Source organism: Macaca fascicularis, chromosome 7, assembly GCF_037993035.2.
Source record: "Macaca fascicularis isolate 582-1 chromosome 7, T2T-MFA8v1.1".
In the NCBI taxonomy this organism is placed as follows: domain Eukaryota; kingdom Metazoa; phylum Chordata; class Mammalia; order Primates; family Cercopithecidae; genus Macaca; species Macaca fascicularis.
In genome coordinates this window covers 44,111,498-44,131,162 of record NC_088381.1, presented here as the reverse complement: position 1 = coordinate 44,131,162, position 19,665 = coordinate 44,111,498, and the positions used below count along the sequence as shown (strand labels likewise).

General features: G+C 38.2%; 1 protein-coding gene across 1 annotated transcript in view; it reads right to left on the bottom strand.

Moving 5' to 3' along the window:
* Positions 1–19,665, bottom strand: part of IQCH (IQ motif containing H) — a 256,827-nt gene that overhangs the window by 97,300 nt on the left and 139,862 nt on the right. The window contains exons 11-14 of the mRNA XM_065547585.2: positions 16,713–16,796; positions 12,429–12,604; positions 5,843–6,115; positions 1,144–1,335 (exon numbers count right to left, since the gene is read on the bottom strand). Coding sequence (XP_065403657.1) covers positions 1,144–1,335; positions 5,843–6,115; positions 12,429–12,604; positions 16,713–16,796 — 725 coding nt within the window. The remainder of the gene's footprint in view (positions 1–1,143; positions 1,336–5,842; positions 6,116–12,428; positions 12,605–16,712; positions 16,797–19,665) is intronic.

Genomic DNA, 19,665 nt, shown 5'->3' with positions numbered 1-19,665 from the left:
TGTGTTGAGATTTTCCTAATCGGTTATGCTTCAACCAGCAGGTCAGCCAAAACAGAGATTTGGGATTAAGAGAAGTCAGGCAAGTCTGGGGATTTCTGGATGCATAGCAGGATAGTTTTAGAATGGCAGGTTTAATTTATATATTAAACCGTATAAAATTAGTTTAATTAAGCAAATTTGGAATGGACTAAAAGGTTGTACGATTCATCCCTTCACAAATGTGCATGCAAAAAATCTATACACGTCCATTCATGCTAAGACTTCTTACCTACAGCTCAGCTTTTGCTGGGAGATTTTCTGGCTGGAATGTACTATTTTCTCAGCGTCTCACAGGGATCAGCAGTTACATAAATTTCCTTGAATTGTCTTCAAAAACATATGACTGCTGACAGAATGCTATTATACATTCGATTCCAGGTGACAACCATTCACTAATAGAATTTCTATCTCATAATAAAATACAGCTAGCTTAATAACAACAGTTGTTAGAAGCACATGATCAAGAACCACTTAGGGCAAATTATAAGATTTGTAATGTTACCTGAATGTGATAAAAAATTACTTCCTAATTATCATAATCAATTTCAAGATGTGAATGAGGACTTTTAGGGCCCAGAGAAGAAACACTGAAAATAACCCAAACTGTGGTTCATACTTGTAATCCCAGCACTTTGGGAGGCTGAGATAGGCATATTGCTTGAGCTCAGGAGTTCGAGACCAGCCTGAGCAACATAAGGAGACCCTCCCTGTCTCAATAAAAAAAAAAAAAAAACACACACACACACAGAAAAAATTAGCCAGGCGTGATGGCGCATGCCTGTAGTCCCCTCTACTCAGAAGGCTGAGGTGGAAGGATCGCTTGAGCCAGGGAGGCAGAGGTTACAGTGAGCCCTGATTTTACCACCGCACTCCAGCCTGGGCAACAAAGTGAGGCCCCATCTCAAAAAAAAGAAAAAAAAAGAAAAGAACTCAGTCAATCCCCATTCATTGTGTATATAAGGAAAAAGGTCCCAAGAAAGGCACTGCTGGCAGGTGACAGAGCTAAGTAGAGAGGAAAGTACTTTCATCTCTTAGCTGAACTTTTTGCTTCATCCCCTAACTGTTCGCAGACACTGCGGGTTTAAGTCACCATTGAATACTCACTTGTGCCCATTTCTTTCTCCAGTCTTCAAGGCCATATCTGCTACTCTCCTTGAGCACCCATTTGTAGCACTTTAGGTAGGAAGGAATATCACAAAATGCAGTCCCATTTCCTCGGAACTCAGAGTCCATTTTAAAGAGCCAGCGCTGTATTTGCAGGTGATCAGTTATCAGCTGACTCAGCTGCTCTATCATCTGTGGGGCCGAAGACACAGCTACATTTAATACAGTTCATTTCCTGGGATTCCACTGTACTTCTCATGTGTCTTTACTTCTAATGGTCAGTTCATTTGGTTATCTTCTAGTTATTAAGACAGATTAAAGAAGTTTAAAGGGATATAAATATGATGTGAAGAAACCATTAACCAGTGACACCAAAGACATGTTTAAAAGCAAGTCTTATTATGAGAAATTCTGAAATTATCATTTTGCTGGCTTTTGAAGGCAAAAGAAACAATCCCTGAATACCTGTAATTGAATCTTAATATTGTTTTCTTTCTTTTTCGCAGAATTATGCATTTACTTATTGATTCCTCAAATGATGTTTTAATTGTTTCAAGACTATAAAGAGTTATAGTCTTGAAAACTTTAACTGTTTGGGGATTTGTTGAGCTTTTCACTGCTATAAACTATAAAACATTTAATTTTTTCCTCATTAATGTACAAGAAATACATTTGTTTGGCTGGCCAATTGGCCGAATTTAGTATATGTGTGATATAAACAAGTATATTATAGAAGAAGACAGATAAAGGTGATAAAACATTTGTGAAAGCAACCTTCCTGGAATACACACCTACTTGACATTTTATTTGAAACATTTCCTCAAGAACTGGGCTCAAACACATGGGAGTTTAAGGGACAGAACAGTACTCCAAGCTCAAGTATCAGAATAATGATGATGATGATCTCTAAGATAACTGAACTCTCAGTAGGAGACAGGCCTTTGGCTCATCTCAGTTCTGTGCATGAATTTTCTCATTTAATGCAATAATCTATGAGGTGGACTCCATTATTAGTTTTCTTTTATATGTAAATAAACTGAGGTTCCGCTAATTTAAATAACTTGCCCACAATCACACAGCACTGAGTAGCAGAGTAGGAATTCCATTCAAGTTGCTTTGACTCCAAAACCTATGCTCATTCCCTCTTCACTGTGCTGCCTATCCCAACCCACAGAGAGGTGGAGAAGGGTGAAGTCAGAAGAGGAGCAATAGAAGCCACTTTCCTTACAGTCAATAAGCCATTTGGGGTGAGTTTGAATCAGATAAAATTCTATAGCAAGATGACTTAATTATAAGTAATACTCTCCTGGCACAGCCTGGGAGAAAAATACGTCATTAGATTACAAAATGATTTTTCTGTCTTGTCTTCCTATCAGACTTTCCAGTCTATGCTTCCCAGAAAGCAACAAAATAACACTAAGCATTTTGTCTCGCGAGCCCTCCCATGCCGTTCTTGGCTATGGTTTTCTGTACGGAAGAACTCTGTGACACTCTTATCCTCTTTTTTGATCAGTTCTCTTTGCCCACAATTTTTTTTTTTTTAAACTAAAGAGTGTGAAAGGACTCATGGTTTACAGTTCTGTTGAGGTTTGGAGCTATCAGATTAAAGTTATTTTGATTAAAGGCCTGATCTGTTCTTCTGGGTTGTATCTGTCCAGCAAATCTTCCTGGGGATACTATACTACACGGCAGTGTGGAAGAGATAGCAAAATGGCCATACTTGGGTTCTCTGGAAACCTCATACAACTATGGGGTATTCAGTGAGGGTGAAAATTAAAATTATCTTAGCTCCCTAATTATCAAGTAGTTTGTATTGATAATTTGGGTGTTTAAATGACAGAACTCCGGTCTACAAACCATATGGTGATGAGCACAGCCTAGGAAGGTTTTTTAAATGTGCCTTCAAAGTTGTTTCCTTATTTCTCTAATGTGTTGAGAATATAGATTTTACATTTAATCATATTTTGCTGTATGATGATCACACTTTGCAGAAGTAGAAACGGTCTTTGGCCTGTTAACATCAGATACAATTCTTTTGCTAGTGTTAGTAAAGGTGTTCTGGCATAGATTTTTTTAAAATGGCATATTTAGATATATTATATATTTGGAGGTCTCAACTACTAACAGAATTATTATCTATTTCTTCCAAATCCTATTATTTGTTGCTTCTGAGAATCCTATAAATGGGCATCTGTTGATGGATCCCCTACAGTAATGAAAAGGATCAATAGTATTGTAAAGACTGCACCACTGGAAAGAATTATGTGCTATCTTTAAGTGAAAATTGAACAGTGCTTTAAAATAGCATCGCCATTTTTGATTATTTAACCAAAGCTGTCAATATTTCCCATGGAGCATGTTCCAGAAAGAGAACTTTTATAGTTACTTTATGGATCAAAACAGGAAATGCTCACTGTGTTCATGCTAGATTTAAACAAATTAATCCTAAACAAAATGACTTTATGCTATTTCTAAATATTTATCATTTTTCTGTTTCAGTCTATCTGTTCAAAGGATGTAATAATTTTTTTTAGCTGTGATTCGTTTTATCCTGGTAAGGAGCAGAAAAATAATTACTGCTAAAGTCCAACTGAAAGTCAGAAATACTTAATAACCTAAGTTAAAATAATTGCAGCTTTCTTTCACCAGCTTTAAGTTTATGATGTATATCGGTAAAAAGTCAGTGTTATTGATTCATCCCCATCTGTAGATTCAAAATGCTGACATGCTCAGATAGATTAGGTAGGGTAGTCACTATCTGGAAAAATCTCAGTGGAGTATTTTAATTCTTGATGACCTCAGATGTATGTTTTCCAAACAAGCAGAGTAGAACTCAGGTGAAATATTGGTTTATTGTTATACAATTTGCACATACCATAGGTCAAATGACATCTCTCAAATCTGATATGTCTCTAAGGAGGTTTTTAGTCATACTTCTGAATACTAGCACTAGAGGGAGATTTTACTGCATTAAATGTGCCTGCATCTTTAACTATAATCAACATACGCAGTTCTGAAATATTTCATAGCAAAGATTGCCTGAGATTTCCTCAGTGAAGATGAAGGCAAGACTCCATATAAATATTGCACATACATGTTAAAGTTTTGAAGGTTGTTTAATGTATAGTGCATGTGTGCAATAGTATCATTTAAAAATGTATTTGGCTTGTAATAAGTTTAACAGCCAGATAGATATTCTGCTGGGAAGCAGAGTCAAGCAATCTGCCTTGTTATCTTCAAATTCCAGTGGTGGCTAATGACAATGGAAGTGATATAACAGCTCAGGGGGAGCCTCTCTGTTCCACTCCTGCTAAAATTGCCTGCGAGTTTCCTAGGTTGTGATACCGTTAAGAGAAACCTCCTTCATGAGCCCATGAAAATTGCCCAAGAATACTCTAGCAAGAGTGAAATACTTGTGGGCAATTTAATAAGCTAATAGTATCTTCAAACTAATCTCTGCAAAGTATGATTTGTTGAAAGGCTAGATTTTTTAGCTCAGTGGCTGTGAGGTGCAGAGCATCACGATCAGGCAACTGAGAGTAGGAGGGGATCCCTAAATATCGTCCCTCACAAACTGACTCATTGTGCACGGTTCTCTGGTTTCCCAAGAAGTGGGTAGGGGGATAATTTGTGATTGGCTCAGAGTAATGGTCAAGAGGTGTACTGAAACAGAGGTTAGGAAATGTTAACAGCCATTTGTCTTTTAATTTTCTCTATTATGAAAACAGATGGCAGTTAAATGGAAGAACACCTGCCAGGGCTAACTCAAAGAGAAAACGTTTCTAGTGGCTAATACATTTCTCCTAATGTTTTAGGCCCTGACTATCTGCTGGAAGAATGCATAGCCACACACTTGGTCCAAGGCAAAACCAAAAACAGATAGTTTTATTCCTGGAGCTGTCTTACTTCCCCAGTTTTATTCCTGGAGCTGCCTTACTTCCCCTTTCTGAGATCTTTCCCCTCCTCCCTTTAGATCGCTTCCTGAAGAGCGATGGAAGTCTGCAGCCCTCTGTTCACAGGCCCTCTGCAATCTGACCCAGTGGGGAGGATCACTCACTGGAGTTTTCCAAACCCACTGCTTTTAGCGAAAACTGACTCTCCTATTTCTTAGGATCCTATTTAATGACTGGCTGATATGATGATGAATTAATCCATGTTAAAGCATTAAACATTGATAGCAGATTAGTCCAAATGATATATACATTTTAACAGTGCTTATTCCAAATGAGTAAAGGGTTTGGAAATTCCAGCAATTTCTGCAAGACTAACAGGAAAATACTTTAAAACACAAAGTTCTAAAGTAGATTCCCTGAGGCCGGGCGTAGTTCTTCACGCTGGCAATCCCAGAACTTTGGGAGGCTGAGGTGGGCAGATCACTAGAGGTCAGGAGTTCGAGACTAGCCTGGTCAACATGGTGAAACCCCATCTCTACTAAAAATACAAAAATTAGCCGGAAATCACTGAACCTGGGAGGTGGAGGTTGCAGTGAGCCCAGATCACACCACTGCACTCCAGCCTGGATGACAGAGTGAGACTCCATCTCAGAAATAAATAAATAAAATAGATTCCCTCAAATCAACTCAACTATTCCACCTATCCTTCATTGGGTAGAGCTGGCTCCACAAGACTTGGAAGTTGTCCAAGATCAAGAGGATGTTTCAAATATTTGAACAGAGCTTCACTTGTCCACACCACATACCTGTTGCTGACTATAAATGTCATCTATTCCAGGAGGAACTGCCACATTGGCACTGTCAAAGACACGTTTACCTCCAGATTTGGTACTATAAAGATGAGCTAGTTCAGGCTCAGAGCCCAGGATGGGTATGTCTAACATATCGGCCACAGCTAAATCATCTCTGTGGAGGAGCCCGCTGACGATGTAGGCCTCTGTTCCTCGGATGAGATTTTTTATTCTTTTGATTGCCTTGGGACTGTACATCAGGTGAGTGGCCAGGCACATATGATGCTTCTGGGGGAAGATCATATTATTATTGTTAAAAAGTGTCCTTTTTTCTAGTCCATACACCTAATTTATAATGTTGCACATAATAAATACATTATTAATAGCAGGCTGGGTTATGACCTATCCTGTTGTTTAGCAGTTTAAATTGATAAAAGCTGTTGGGGTGAGGTTCCGTAATCGCTCACATCTTTAGTGTGTTGGAAATAGGCTCACTGGGAATAGAACTAATTACTACACATCTGTATTTATTTGATCCACGTGGAATTATCCTTCTGTCAGAAGGAAAAGAGGCTGGCGGCCTTTGGGTAATAGTGATTCATCTCTGCAACACTTCTGGCATGGTTTAACACTAAAGTGTCTGGAAAATCAATACAAAAAATGAAGAAAGAAGCCCCATAGCATTCTTTACTATATAGATTCCTACTCTGGCAACTGTTTAAATGCTTGAGTAGAAAAAAGGCACTTGACCTGACACCCTCCTTCCAAAATTCTACTACTAAATCTGCTTCAGATAACATGCACTTTTATAATGATTATCATGGTTCTAGGCAACAACTCTGGAAAGGATTCACAAATAGAAAATAATTGAAAATTTCAGCAAGACTCAAATTCATTTTTCAGTGAAAAACTCTTTTTGTTTTATTTTTGACTAGTTAGACCCAGCTCAGCAATACATGTGACTGTCTTATTCAATTAAATAAATAATTCTAGCTAGTCTAATGGGGGCAGAGGAAACAGCTAGATGGTCAGCATACACCAAAACTAACACAATCATGTTTCTGCTTTCGAGAGGTGGGGAACGAATAACAGTTAACACATAACTGAGACGGGGCAGAGAAGGGCCCTAAGGATCTGCCGAGCCCTCGAGAGGCATGCTGGTGGGGAGAGTTGGAAAGGCAAATACACATTCTCCTTGTGCCTCCGTTTCCTCATCTGTAAAATGAGTGTAATAATAGTATCTACCTCATAAGGATGCTGTAAGGATTAAATGAGATAATGTATGTAAATTACTTATAACAGTGCCTTGGATACAATAAAGACTTAATGAATGTTAGCTGGTACTATTATTACGAAAGAGGTTGGGGTTGAGGTGAATTCTGAAGGATGGGTGAGATTTTATCAGGTGAAGATGGGCATGGGAAAGACATTACCTAAGGATAGAATAAAATAATCCAAGATTGTTTTCCTCCCTCTAGAGAAGAGGGCAGCATGGCACACAGGAAAGTGATGGGGCTTTAAAGTGAAACAGGTCTGGCTTTGAATCCAGCTCTGTCACTTATAAGCTCCATTAATGTAGGCAAGTAACTTAGACCCCCCCTGAGCTTGTTTCTTCACCTGTTAAATAAGAATAAAAATTACCCATTTGTTGGGGTTGCTCTAAGGCTTTTAAAATAAGATCACAAATGTAAAATTCCTAGTATAATACACAGCATTGATGCTCAACAAATGGTAATAATTATTTTTATAGAGAAAACCCTCTTAAAAATAAAGTCAGGTTAGGTGTCGTGGCTCACACCTGTAATCCCAGTACTTTGGGAGGCCATGGCGGGCAGATCACTTGAGCCCAGGACTTTGAGACCAGCCTGGGCAATGTGGCAAGACCCCCTATCTACAAAAAAATTAGCCAGGTACGTGGTGGTACACACCTGTGGTCCCAGCTACTCAAAGGCTGAGGCAGGAGAATCGCTTGAGCCAGGGAGATCAAGGCTGCAGTGAACCAAGATCATGCCACTGCACTCTGGCCTGTGTGACACAGTAAGACCCTGTCTCAAAAAAATAAAAAATAAAGTCATTAAAATGTTACACAATTAATATAATGTAAAAGTGCCAGAGTCTCAAGGGAGTTGAAGGGATTTTATAGACTAGCATCTACTACCCCAATTCTAGTGAAAAATTGTCTACTTACTGCAGCATAAAAACATGGAGAAATGCTAAGTGATTGTTTCAAGGAATATCAGATGCACCAGTTTGCAGATTGTCAGAGAGTATAATTCCTGATAATTCCTGAGTATGGGAGAAAGAGAACTGGACTGGGGAGAACACCTGCATTTCAGTCTGAATTTGTGACTTGCTAGGTGATTTAGAATACTCAACCTTTCTGAGTCTGTTTCTCATATTCAAATGAGGGGTTGGATGAGAAGTCTCTAGGGTCCTTCCAGCTCTGAAATAACTTTCCCTTTAAAACAAGAGCTCTTTTGGACTTACTGCTTAATGGGTACAGAGTTTCTTCTTGGGATGATAAAAAGTTCTGAAATTGATAGTGGCAATGGTTGTACAACGTGTGAATGTACTTAATGCCACCAAACTGTACATTTAAAAATGGTTAAAATGGTAAATTTTGTGTTATATATAATTTACCACAATTTTAAAAGGCAAAAACAGAGCTCCTCTGAGACAAGGATTTACATGATTTCCCCTATTGGGCCCTTCCTCCAGATTAGGTGTTCTATTCCAAGTTCCTTAGATCTATGCAATATGCCTTTTCTACTGTAATTTTAAATCCTTTTATTTTTATTTATTTATTTTTGTAGAAGCAGGGACAGAGTCTTACTCTGTCACCCAGGCTGGAGTGCAGCGGTGCAAACACGGCTCCCTGCAGCCTCGACCTCCCAGGCTCAAGCGATCCTCCCATCTTAGCCCCTCAAGCAGCTGGAACTATAGGCGTGTGCCACCATGCCTGGCTAATTTTTGTATTTTTTGTAGAGACCGAGTTTTGTCATGTTGCCTGACATGGCAGGCTAGGTCGCAAACTCCTGAGCTCAAGCGATCCACCTGCCTTGGCCTCCCAAAATGTGAGATTACAGGTGTGAGCCACTGCACCTGGCCTTAAATCCATTGAAAAAACATACTTCTGAGAATGCAGTTCTAGGAAACCCAATGTTCCATTTGACAATGGCCAGTGATAACACCTGGCAGGTTTGTGTTTTCCATCTGGTTAGTCACTGTCTTTCTTCCTTGTTTATTTCACTATTTTCTTTTTCCCGTAAATTATTCCAATGAAGACACGTAAAAAAATTGAACTAAATAGGTGACTTGAGTTACGATGTCTGTGGTGAGCTTTTCAGGGCACCCAGAAGAGGATTCCAAGGCAGCAATCTTTTCATGGTAAGTTCACAAGATCAAAGCCTTTGACGTGATCTCTCGTTTGATCCATATGACATTGAATCAATTAGCTATCCCTATTTTGGAGATGGGAAAATTAAGCCTCAAGTGATTTGCTCAAAGTCACACAGCTAGTAAACAGCAGAAGCAGGATTCAAACCCCGCTCACACAGTTGACATGCCACTGCTGCCACAAGTTCCTTATTTTATCGAGTGAGTAGTAAAGACCTGGTGGGTTTTTGAGATGTGAAGGAGGATGGCAGACGCAGCAATAGAACCTAATGTTAACATTCTGAGCACATTTCCAGCCAGGATGGAGTTCCATCTCCTCTAGGTTTACTTGTTTCTATTGGCAAGTACTCTACCCGACTCAGTATTATAGTCATCTGCGGGCATGCCCTAGACTCCAGGCAAGATGCTGCCACAATATTGTGTTCCATATGTGTTTAATACAGATTTAAATGTGAATGAGTGATGGCAAAGGATGTATCACTAATCACAGATCTTGTATGACCATTTGGAGAACATCAGTATCATCAGATCCAGGCAATGGATTGACACAGATGACAAAATCTAAAATGTTTCTAGTTCCATTGAATTATAGCTACATTTAATTTATCACCACTGATTTTTTTTTGACCTGAGATAAAAGGTAGTTGTTTAGGATGTCTTCATAAACACTGAAATGTCTAAAAATAGACATAATGACTTTTATAAAGAGCACATTTTACCATTACAAATTCAAGAATCATATAGTAACTTGGAGAGATGTACAAACAGATTTTTGGCATGCTTTAAAAAATCTCATAGCCATCCATTTAAATGAAAATCAGCACTGATACAATTTCTCAAACCCATTAAAAACAAATAAAGCAATCACCAAACATGAACAATAACTGATTTGAAAGTAAGAATTTAATTTTTGCATTTTTAAAAAGTTGATTGCTTATGAGTAATTACTCAAATAATTTAAACTTGAGCTATGAGGAGAACTATTAAGTACTTAAAACCTTGCCTGTTTGTTTCTACTCATAAAGATGTAAACCAATACTATGTGCATCTGTGAGTGCCTGTCTCCTGCTTAGAAGCCAAATAGTGGACTAGCAAGGGTACAGTTCTCAGGTAATAGGATGATAGAGTTGAAGATGACTCTGAAATGATCTAATCCAGGATCTCATTTTATAGATGAGGACCAGAGGACCAGAGAGGTAAGGGGGCTTGCCCAAGGCCCCAGGTCATCCAGGAGCAAGGCAGTCATTCCAACTCATGATACTGCTCTGGGGTAGAGAGATTGTGGTTCACACTCTGGCCTTACTAGTAACCTTGGATTAGAAACGGAGTATTGGTTTCCTCAGCCATAAAGAGAGATGGATAAAAAGAGCTATCTTTCCATCTTGATGCATTATTCTGAGAATCAAATGAGAAACTGGGCTGGGCATGGTGGCTCACGCCTGTAACCCCAGCACTTTGGGAGGCCGAGGCAGGCGGATCACTTGAGGTCAGGAGTTCGAGACCAGCCTGGCCAACATAGTGAAACCCCGTCTCTACTAAAAATACAAAAATCAGCTGGGAGTGGTAGCACATGCCTGTAATCCCGGCTATTCAGGAGGCTGAGGCAGGAGAATTACTTGAACCTGGGAGGCGGAGGTTGCAGTCACCTGAGATTGCACCACTGTATTCCAGCCTGGGTGACAGAGTGAGACTCTGCCGTCTCAAAAAAAAAAAAAGGAAAGAAAAGAAACTGTATGCTAAGAATTTGAAAAATGTTAGTTTTCTCACTTTTTTTTCTCCCCAATCTAGTGACCCTTCCCCATTCTATGCCTCTTTAATGTATATGGGCATTTCAGATGTGCAGAAACTCCTTACTAATAGCTAGCAGCCATTAGATCAATTTTCTGGCTGGAGAAAATCAGGAATTTAACTATACACTAATGGTAGTTCTTTTTCTTCCTTGCACCCTAATGTCCATAGTAACTGTGTCAGTGAGGCCAAACAATAACTAGGAAGCACCAAAGAAATTCTTACATTGGTGGAGGATATTGGAAGGTTCCCAAGAATGTACATAAGTGGCAGTGATTTGCCACTTGTCCTTTCTTTTGCTTCCCCAGCCCCTGTCCTTGCCTTCCTCTTTCACAGCCAAAAGTGCCAATGAAACAAAACTGAGCAGAGGGTTTTTAAAGGAATACTGAGGCGTCCAGTTATGAAAAAATAAAATGTTCATTTTGGTAGAAAAGAATAAATCCTGACAACAATTCAGTGACTATCAGCAAAGTAGAAATGCTATCGAAACTCTCCCCAGTCCTGGCAAGCCTTTCCTTAGGTCCCTCCCCCAAACCCACTGTTTTTTTGGTCAAATCATGGTACATCTGAAGTGTTAACGGGTAGTCACCCAACACATAGATGTTCCCTATGTATAGCATGCAATCACTTTGGCAACAGAGAGACAGTTCACTTTGGTGCATTTCAGTTGTAAATGAAAACAGCTATCTTTAATTACACCAAAAAAGTCTCCTCAAAAATGCATAGTCCATTAGGTATTAAACTGTTATCTGGTTAACATGGAAAGTTCAAATTCTTGTTAAAATGTAGATAAATTCGTTTTAAGCCATCTTTTGTACTGCCTTATTCTAGAACGCTGCCTTTATCATTCCATGAATTTCCCAAAGGCTCTTGTCTAGGAATAGGATTCACTCAGAATTCATTCCATTCACTAAAAAATCAGCACAATTAAAAAAAAAAAAAAAACCTGAACATTTTTCATTAGGAACCATCTGATATGGTAAATCAAGCCAAATTCCCCTCAGGGGAAAAAAACATGGAGTACCCGTGTGGATCAGAAAAGAGAGGGCCTGGTCTAGTTCTGCTCCTAACTAGTTTTGTGACTGTGGGCAGGCCCAGCCTTTCTCTGCCTTAGTGTCCTCCACACAAAATTAAGAAAAAGGAATGGTGCATGTTATAAATCCACCTACTTGATGGTACCACCTAGTAACTGGAATTAGGCTATGACTACAGAGAAACTGGGCAGGGGTAGCTCCACTGAGTCTGAAAGTTAAACTGGAATATTTATTTCCTACAGACCAACTAGTAGTCTAATCAGTAAAGCTGTTACACTTGCAATAATATTTCACTGATGTGTACCAGAGCATTGCAAGTTATAAAATTTCCAATTTAATTTTACTGCATCCCTGAAACCGTAGTAATTAGAAGACAAACTCACGGGGAAGATGTTTACAGCTTCAGGGGTGATAATTTTGATCCTGTCCTGCAGGTCACTTCTGTCCTCAAGGTTCCCCGATTTGACGGCTGCATGTAGACTTAGGATTTGTTTGTAATACAGCACTAACTCATCATTCATATGATGGGAGCAGATGTAGATGACATTCACATTGGCATCTAAAAACAACAGGCACAATGTTAATTACTGGTGTGAAGGTAAATGACATTATGAACTCTGGCATCCGACTGATGTTGTGCAGTTTAAAATAAAGAGCATATCCAAAACCCATGTTGAGGTTAATTTAGATTGCTTTTGTACTATCTGAGCAATCTAACTGGCTTTTTTACAGTTCAGCATTTCTCTAAAGAAAATATAAATAACACCACCACCAAAAAAAATAGATGCAATGATTCCTTCAGAAGGAGGGCTGTGAGATACCTTGGAAATGTACTTTCAAATAATACATAGGGATTTAGCCATACAACTCCCATTAACATCAACAGGAATTGCATACTGCTTTAAAAATTTATTCCATTAACTTCAGTAAATTATAAAACAGAGCTATTAACTTTACAAAGCTGATGAAATTGCAATTTCTTATTCTGTATGGACTTGACAGGGCCAATTTAGGGAATGTCCTGTTCAAATAAATGGTCTGATTATAATCATAGGAATGATTATTTCAGGAAACCAGCCTTTCCCCTGCTTGATTCCCAAAGAGGAGTATATTACTTAAAAAGCAGGTTTTGTGATTTTTGGTTTAAAGGAAACACTGCCTTAATTTAACTTTTCTCCTTCTTAAGATGTGCTTCTTACATGTAACATCATAAGAAACCCTAATTAAATATCCCATCCAAATGGAATAGTGAAATGAGAGTATCCACTCCATGCTGCACAATATTTCAGGGAGTATGAATAGGAAATCAGCAGTCAATGAAGTCATTCATTTGTTCATCCATTCATTCACAAAATAGCTGACTGGTCTGTAGGGGCAAAGCCCTGGGCTAAACGTGGAGGGAAATACAGCAATCATTGTGGGCTGATGAAGCACGCAGACCAGATACTTAAAGAAGTTCAGAGGAGGGAGCACTGTAAACGTTTTCTTAGGCAAGTAGGGCAAAAAGGGGATTTTAAGATTTCTCTGATTGGTTTGGCAGAGTATATATACAGAGCATAGACTGATTAAATTCTAGGTATTTAACCGTTCTAAGCATTCATTTCTTCATCTGTAAAAAGGGGAGTACAACCACCTGGGGCGTATTGTTTTAGACACTATTAAATGAGTTAAGATACAGAAAGTATATGGTGCAGCATCTGGCACATAGTAAGTGCTCAAGAAACAGCACGGGTGTGTGAATGTGCTCCTGGCCCACCCTGACTAGGCTGGCCAACAGTGACTCCCCAGCTGCCCCCACACCTACGTTCCTTTTTTTTTTTTTTGAGACAGAGTCTCGCTGTGTCTCTCAGGCTGGAGTGCAGTGGCGCGATCTCGGCTCACTGCAAGCTCCGCCTCCCGGGTTCACACCTTTCTCCTGCCTCAGCCTCCCGAGTAGCTGGGACTACAGGCGCCCACAACCACGCCCGGCTACTTTTTTGTATTTTTAGTAGAGACGGGGTTTCACCGTGTTAGCCAGGATGGTCTCGATCTCCTGACCCCGTGATCTGCCCGCCTCAGCCTCCCAAAGTGCTGGGATTACAGGCGTGAGCCACCGCGCCCGGCTCCCTACGTTCCTTTTGATCAGTGCCTCAAGATTTAACATGAAGTAGTGTCCTCTGTGTTCTATCCTATTGTTTCCAATCTATTAATCTTGTCTCTCCAAGCTCATTAAAGGCAATGTTTGTACTATTTCTTATATTCCCCCAAGCCCTGGCACAGTGTGGAATATGTAGGAGTCACTCAATAAACACTTGTGAACTGACTGAAGGGATTATGGAGAGATTTGCAAAGTTGAGAAAGTCTTTTATGCCTAGACGCAAGGCATACAAGAGAAATCTCCCTCTCCAGAGACCTAGAAGGGGTGTTTTCTGAACTGGCGCAGTGCTAGGCCCACAGCAGGTGCTGCATACATGTGAATATTTAGGTGGCTCCCATTTAATTTTGAAGCATAAACCTCAAAATAAATTAACTGAGAAGACAGTAAGTAAATAACTTGCATCCAATTGCTGAATCATCAAATCAGTCATCCGAAGTCTTGTGTTTTGAAGAAGAGACTAGCGTCTAACCAAATTACAATAGAGGTTTTAAAAATCAAATGAATGAGTTTTTTTAAGTATGAAAGAATAGGGCAGAAAAACAACAAAAATAGCTTATAGACTGTAGCAGATGAAAAGCAAATTTTTTCTTGGGAAGAAATTTCTAGGTTACAAATGATAAAAGGAATCATGTTGCCAATTTCACCTTTCCTGTTCATTTCTGGCAAAGGAATACATATCACCAACTCTAATATTCAGTATTAATGGGTTTTATCATGGGTTAATTTTACACATGTTCAAAATTAACTGACAGGTAATTTTGGAAAGGAATTGATACGAAGATGAAGCTTTCTTTGATTGCTAGTCAGTAATCAGTCACTTTCTTGCTGAACTCATCTAGGAACTAGCCATTGGGGTCTCCACTTGAGAACCATGAATTCACAGACAATATCTAGTGACCAGCCTTGCCAGTGTGACTGGATTATCTTTGTTTCCCCTGAATAAGAAAGAAAAACCATAAAGGATAATTATCCATTCTTCCATGAAATTATTACTTATTTTTCTAGTTTATTCACATTTTTATTTCACGAGAAAGTACTTTTTTTCATCTATTTCTAAACTTTCATTACTCCTCTTGAAGACATTTTATGATTGCACTGCCATATCATAAAGACTATGTACCAAGAAAAAGGCATTTGGCTCATAATCTCTCAGAAATGTTCATATAAGCAAAATATTCCATTGCAGGTAGAGATAGACTGAATTATTGAGTTGTTTAAAATAGAAGCCTAATACTTTCAAGTCTTTTCCAATAATGAGAATCTTTTATAAAGAAATTATTTGGTGATGGCTTGTACTATATATAGAAAGGGATATAAAAAGCTGAAGAAAAAGATTAATTCAAATAAATTACAGCAAAGTCTGCCCTCCGCTAAACTTCAGTGGTTTCCATCCAGTCAGGTTTTTAGTTGAAATAGCTTAATACTAACAAGTCAATCTTAAGTCATTAAAAAATTTTTTTGTAATGCTGAAAAACAATCTTAGTGCCTAGATAATAGATTAAAGCAATTATGATTATTATTTTAGGACACTGTAAATTTCTAGTACTGATGTATTTTTTGCTACCAAATGGCATTTATAAAATAATAATGATGCTGAAATATATACGAATAATGTAAAGTATGTCATTCCAGGGAGCCAGCTAAGTTGGTCCTTCATCATTTAAAAGTCTTCCTTGTTTTTCTTAAATAAGGGCCAAAGAAATTGCATTTTAACAAAACAAAGAAGTTCTTATTTGATAACTAATAAAAATCTAATTTTTATGTAACAACCTTGAATTTTTGGCAAGTATCTCACAAACAGATTCAATGTTATTGCTTAGCTTTTGCAACCTATATTCTTAGAGCCTAATCTGAACCCGGGCCTTGAATAGTGTCAACCAAAGCTGTCACATTCAGGCATCCTTCCTGCCTGGCTCCAGATGGGTGCCTGACTAAGAACTGACCAAACCAGTATCAGAACTTGACTTTCACAAAGATGTACACATCACTCAATCAAGGTCTGTATTTCCAAAAATTCCCTCCATTAGGCACTTCATGTTTTCTAATAACAAGATGCTCTATATTTAAATAAAACCTTCTTTTAAAATTCTATCTTCATTTTCCCCTCTTTCTTCTTATGAAAACACAATGCTTCATTTCTGATACCACCTTTCACTCATTCCCCAGATATTATAAGAGACAAGACTGACACGAATGTAAAATTTTGATTTCACTCACTGCAAGATTCAGTAAATAAAGAAGATTTTTGGTTTACAGGAGAGAAATTCTGATCTAAACCTGTAGCAAAGAGAATCTAGAAAACTGTCCAAGTAAATTGGTTAAAATGTCATTTTTTAATTCAAGCTGATTTTACTACAAATCTGTTTTTTAAAATAAAACATTGAATTGCCCTGTAAGTAGATTAAAAATCTGAGCTTTTTCCTTGTAGAGGGAAAAAATAATCAAAAAACAAACAAACAAATAAAACATTTTATCAACATCCACTGATAAACATTCCAAAGAGTCACTTGTGTAAAACTGTTGACTGTACCTAAGATGTCACACAGCCTCCCCAGCTGCGTGTTCTGCTGTGTGTTGAAATCGGCAATATGTTCTCTCACAGGCTGGGAATACCCTAAAAGGCAAACAAGGTGTCAGAACGCAGAAAGAGCAAGTCAATATAGCAACATGGCACAAGAGAATTTCAAAATGTCACAGTCCATATTTCCAGGAAAACATTTTCTCTGAAGCATCTTACAGAAACAAACCAATCCCGAAGAATGAGGTGCTTGTTTCTCGGGGGAATTAAACATTATTCTGGAAGATGTGCTAAGCAACATACTCTGTAACAGAGGGGTTCACATTTTCTAATACCAACAAGGCTGCTAAGAATCAAGATGACAAAACATGGAGAAAATTTCTGACATGAAATGTGAATGTTTACAAGGATGCGTAAGAAAATTATGCTCAGGTTAAAAAAATATTGTTTTGGCTTCTTAATGTGAGCTTCCTATGTGGTATTTTGAAAATGTGTTCCAGAATCATTCTTAAGTGACACACAGATTTCAGATAAATCCCCTGCTGTCAGGAATACATATTTAAATAATTCATATACTAAAGAAATCAACTTCTGCTCACAGTCAAAAGAACTTTTAACCTTCAAAGGGCAAGAAGAGCTAATGCAGTTACTTTGTCAGTACTAATAAAAGTCCTGCAGTTTGCCTTCATTTCCACTGGAAACAGAGCAGAAGGGAAAACACATATGGATTACAATTGTCCAAAAATCTCTCACAAAAGAAACAACAGTGGAAACACTTTCTGCTGATATTTCAGGTCATTAAAAAAAAGTGAATCAAAACATAAACTTAAAAAGCATGCGTACTCACAAGCAGGTATAATTGCTTATATGAAATTCAACAACTGTAACTCTTTTTTTCTTCATAAAATTGCTTTTCACATTTTGAAGAGATGCTTCAATGCCTCCTTGTGGTTAGTGAGCCCAAACACATGTTTCAAGTTAAACTGCTCTAGATAAAGTGATTTTATATACCACAGCTTCAAGATGTGACACACATTTCCTCTTCAGCATAAGGAAAACTATGGCAATTCAGGCAATGGGGCTTCAGACCAAATGAACTCTGATAATTGACTCTTTGCTTTGATGTCGGTGTTTAAACACTAGACAACGTCTGGAAATTAAATGACTTTACAATCATCTAAAAGTCTCTCTTTGCTTTGCATCTGGACTTAAGAATTAAAGAGAGAGGCAGAAGGACAAATGAGCTGTTCGAATCATTTTTGAAAAATTATTAATCTCTCAAATAATTTAGAGAACCATTCCACATATAAAAGCTAATATAGGCAGTTACAACTCCAATGTCTTTATGTGTGACTGCAATATCATACCTTGGGATTTTGTATATGTATAATTTTATCTATATTCAAATAAATGTTTAGAAAGATGTATTGTGGATAACATATAGCAAGAGTATAAAAAGGCAGGAAAATGCCTAAAGAATAAAGTGTGATTAAGAAAAGTGCCTGAGGGTATTCCATGACTGCATTGCCTTTCAAAAGTAAAGATAAAAGCAGTATAATATGTCTCATTAAGATGATGTCCAATTTAAAATATAAAAGATGTCTGATCACTTTGTTGCCACATATGCAGCATGTGAGTGAATAAGTCTGTGTTCCATTCCACTGTTTGAAGTCAGTTTTCCAACAAATTACTTGGGACCTCTGTTACCACTGATCAAGAATGCATATAAAATGTCTACATAGAATATACCCATTTTAAAGAAGTGTATGCTAATCTTGGAACATTGTTACAGAGAATCATATGCAGTTACAGATATGAAAACATCTTGTAAGCTGTAAAGTGCTTTATAAACACAAGGTACTTTAATGTTACAAGGTATGGGTGTTTCCAAAACATATAACAACAACAACAAACTCTGTGACAAGCAACAGACCATTCTACATGGACGAGATACGATGCAATGTACAATGACATCAGCAGAGCAGAAGTTGGGAGTCACTATATTTTTTTAGTCAGACTTGTTTTGTTTTATACATCCATAAAGTACATGTGTTGACAGGTGAAAAGATTTCATCAATGTTGGTAGCATACACTAAATATAACAGTGACTTAACCAGGAAACTATCAACAAGGATGTCGTGGTTTGCGGGAGTTCAGTAGACATGCCCAGTGGCGATGAGACACTACACTTTGGAATATAATCTACAATGACATTATTTCTTCCAGGGTCTGATTAGGAACACTGAGGGAGTTTTGAGAGACCATTATCCTCAATCCTGTCATATTATAGATAAGGAAACTCAAGGTAAGTGTCTTGTCTCTTGTCCAAGGTCACATAAACCTACCAATTATTATACAGTTTAGATACTACATATTAGCTCTTGTAAGAAATTTAGTTATAGAAAATAAAAGACTCTCCAAGTGTGAGCAGAGAAGAACTCCAGAAGGGACAAAGAGCTTTGGCCTCTTTTCTCACTTTTATTTTCAGTTGTTGTGGTAGGCAGAATAATGGCTCTTCAAAAATGTCCGAGTTCTAATACCCATAACCAGTGAATATATTGGATTACATGACAAAGAAGAAAAACAGTTGCTAATGGAATTAAGGTTGCTATCAACCGACCTTAAAATCAAGAGATTATCCTGGATTGTCTGGCTGGACAAGGTGTAATTGTCAGAGTCCTTAGAAGTGGGAGAGGGAAGCAGAAGAGAAGAGTTGCTAGGTCTCTACTGAGGCAATAAGGTCCTCAACATCATGCGTTATATGCCTGACCACCCTTTTCTAAAGTTCTTAGTCTCCCTTCACTGTCATTCTCTTGCACCTGTTCTTCACCACCCTTTTCTCATGTTGTCACTACATATTTCTTTGCTTGGTTGTTTACTTTGTTGTCCATCTCTTCTTTTACCTGCACCACTCTAGCTCCTGCAACCAGACTCATAGCTACGTTAGAGCAGGCACTTGTGAAAT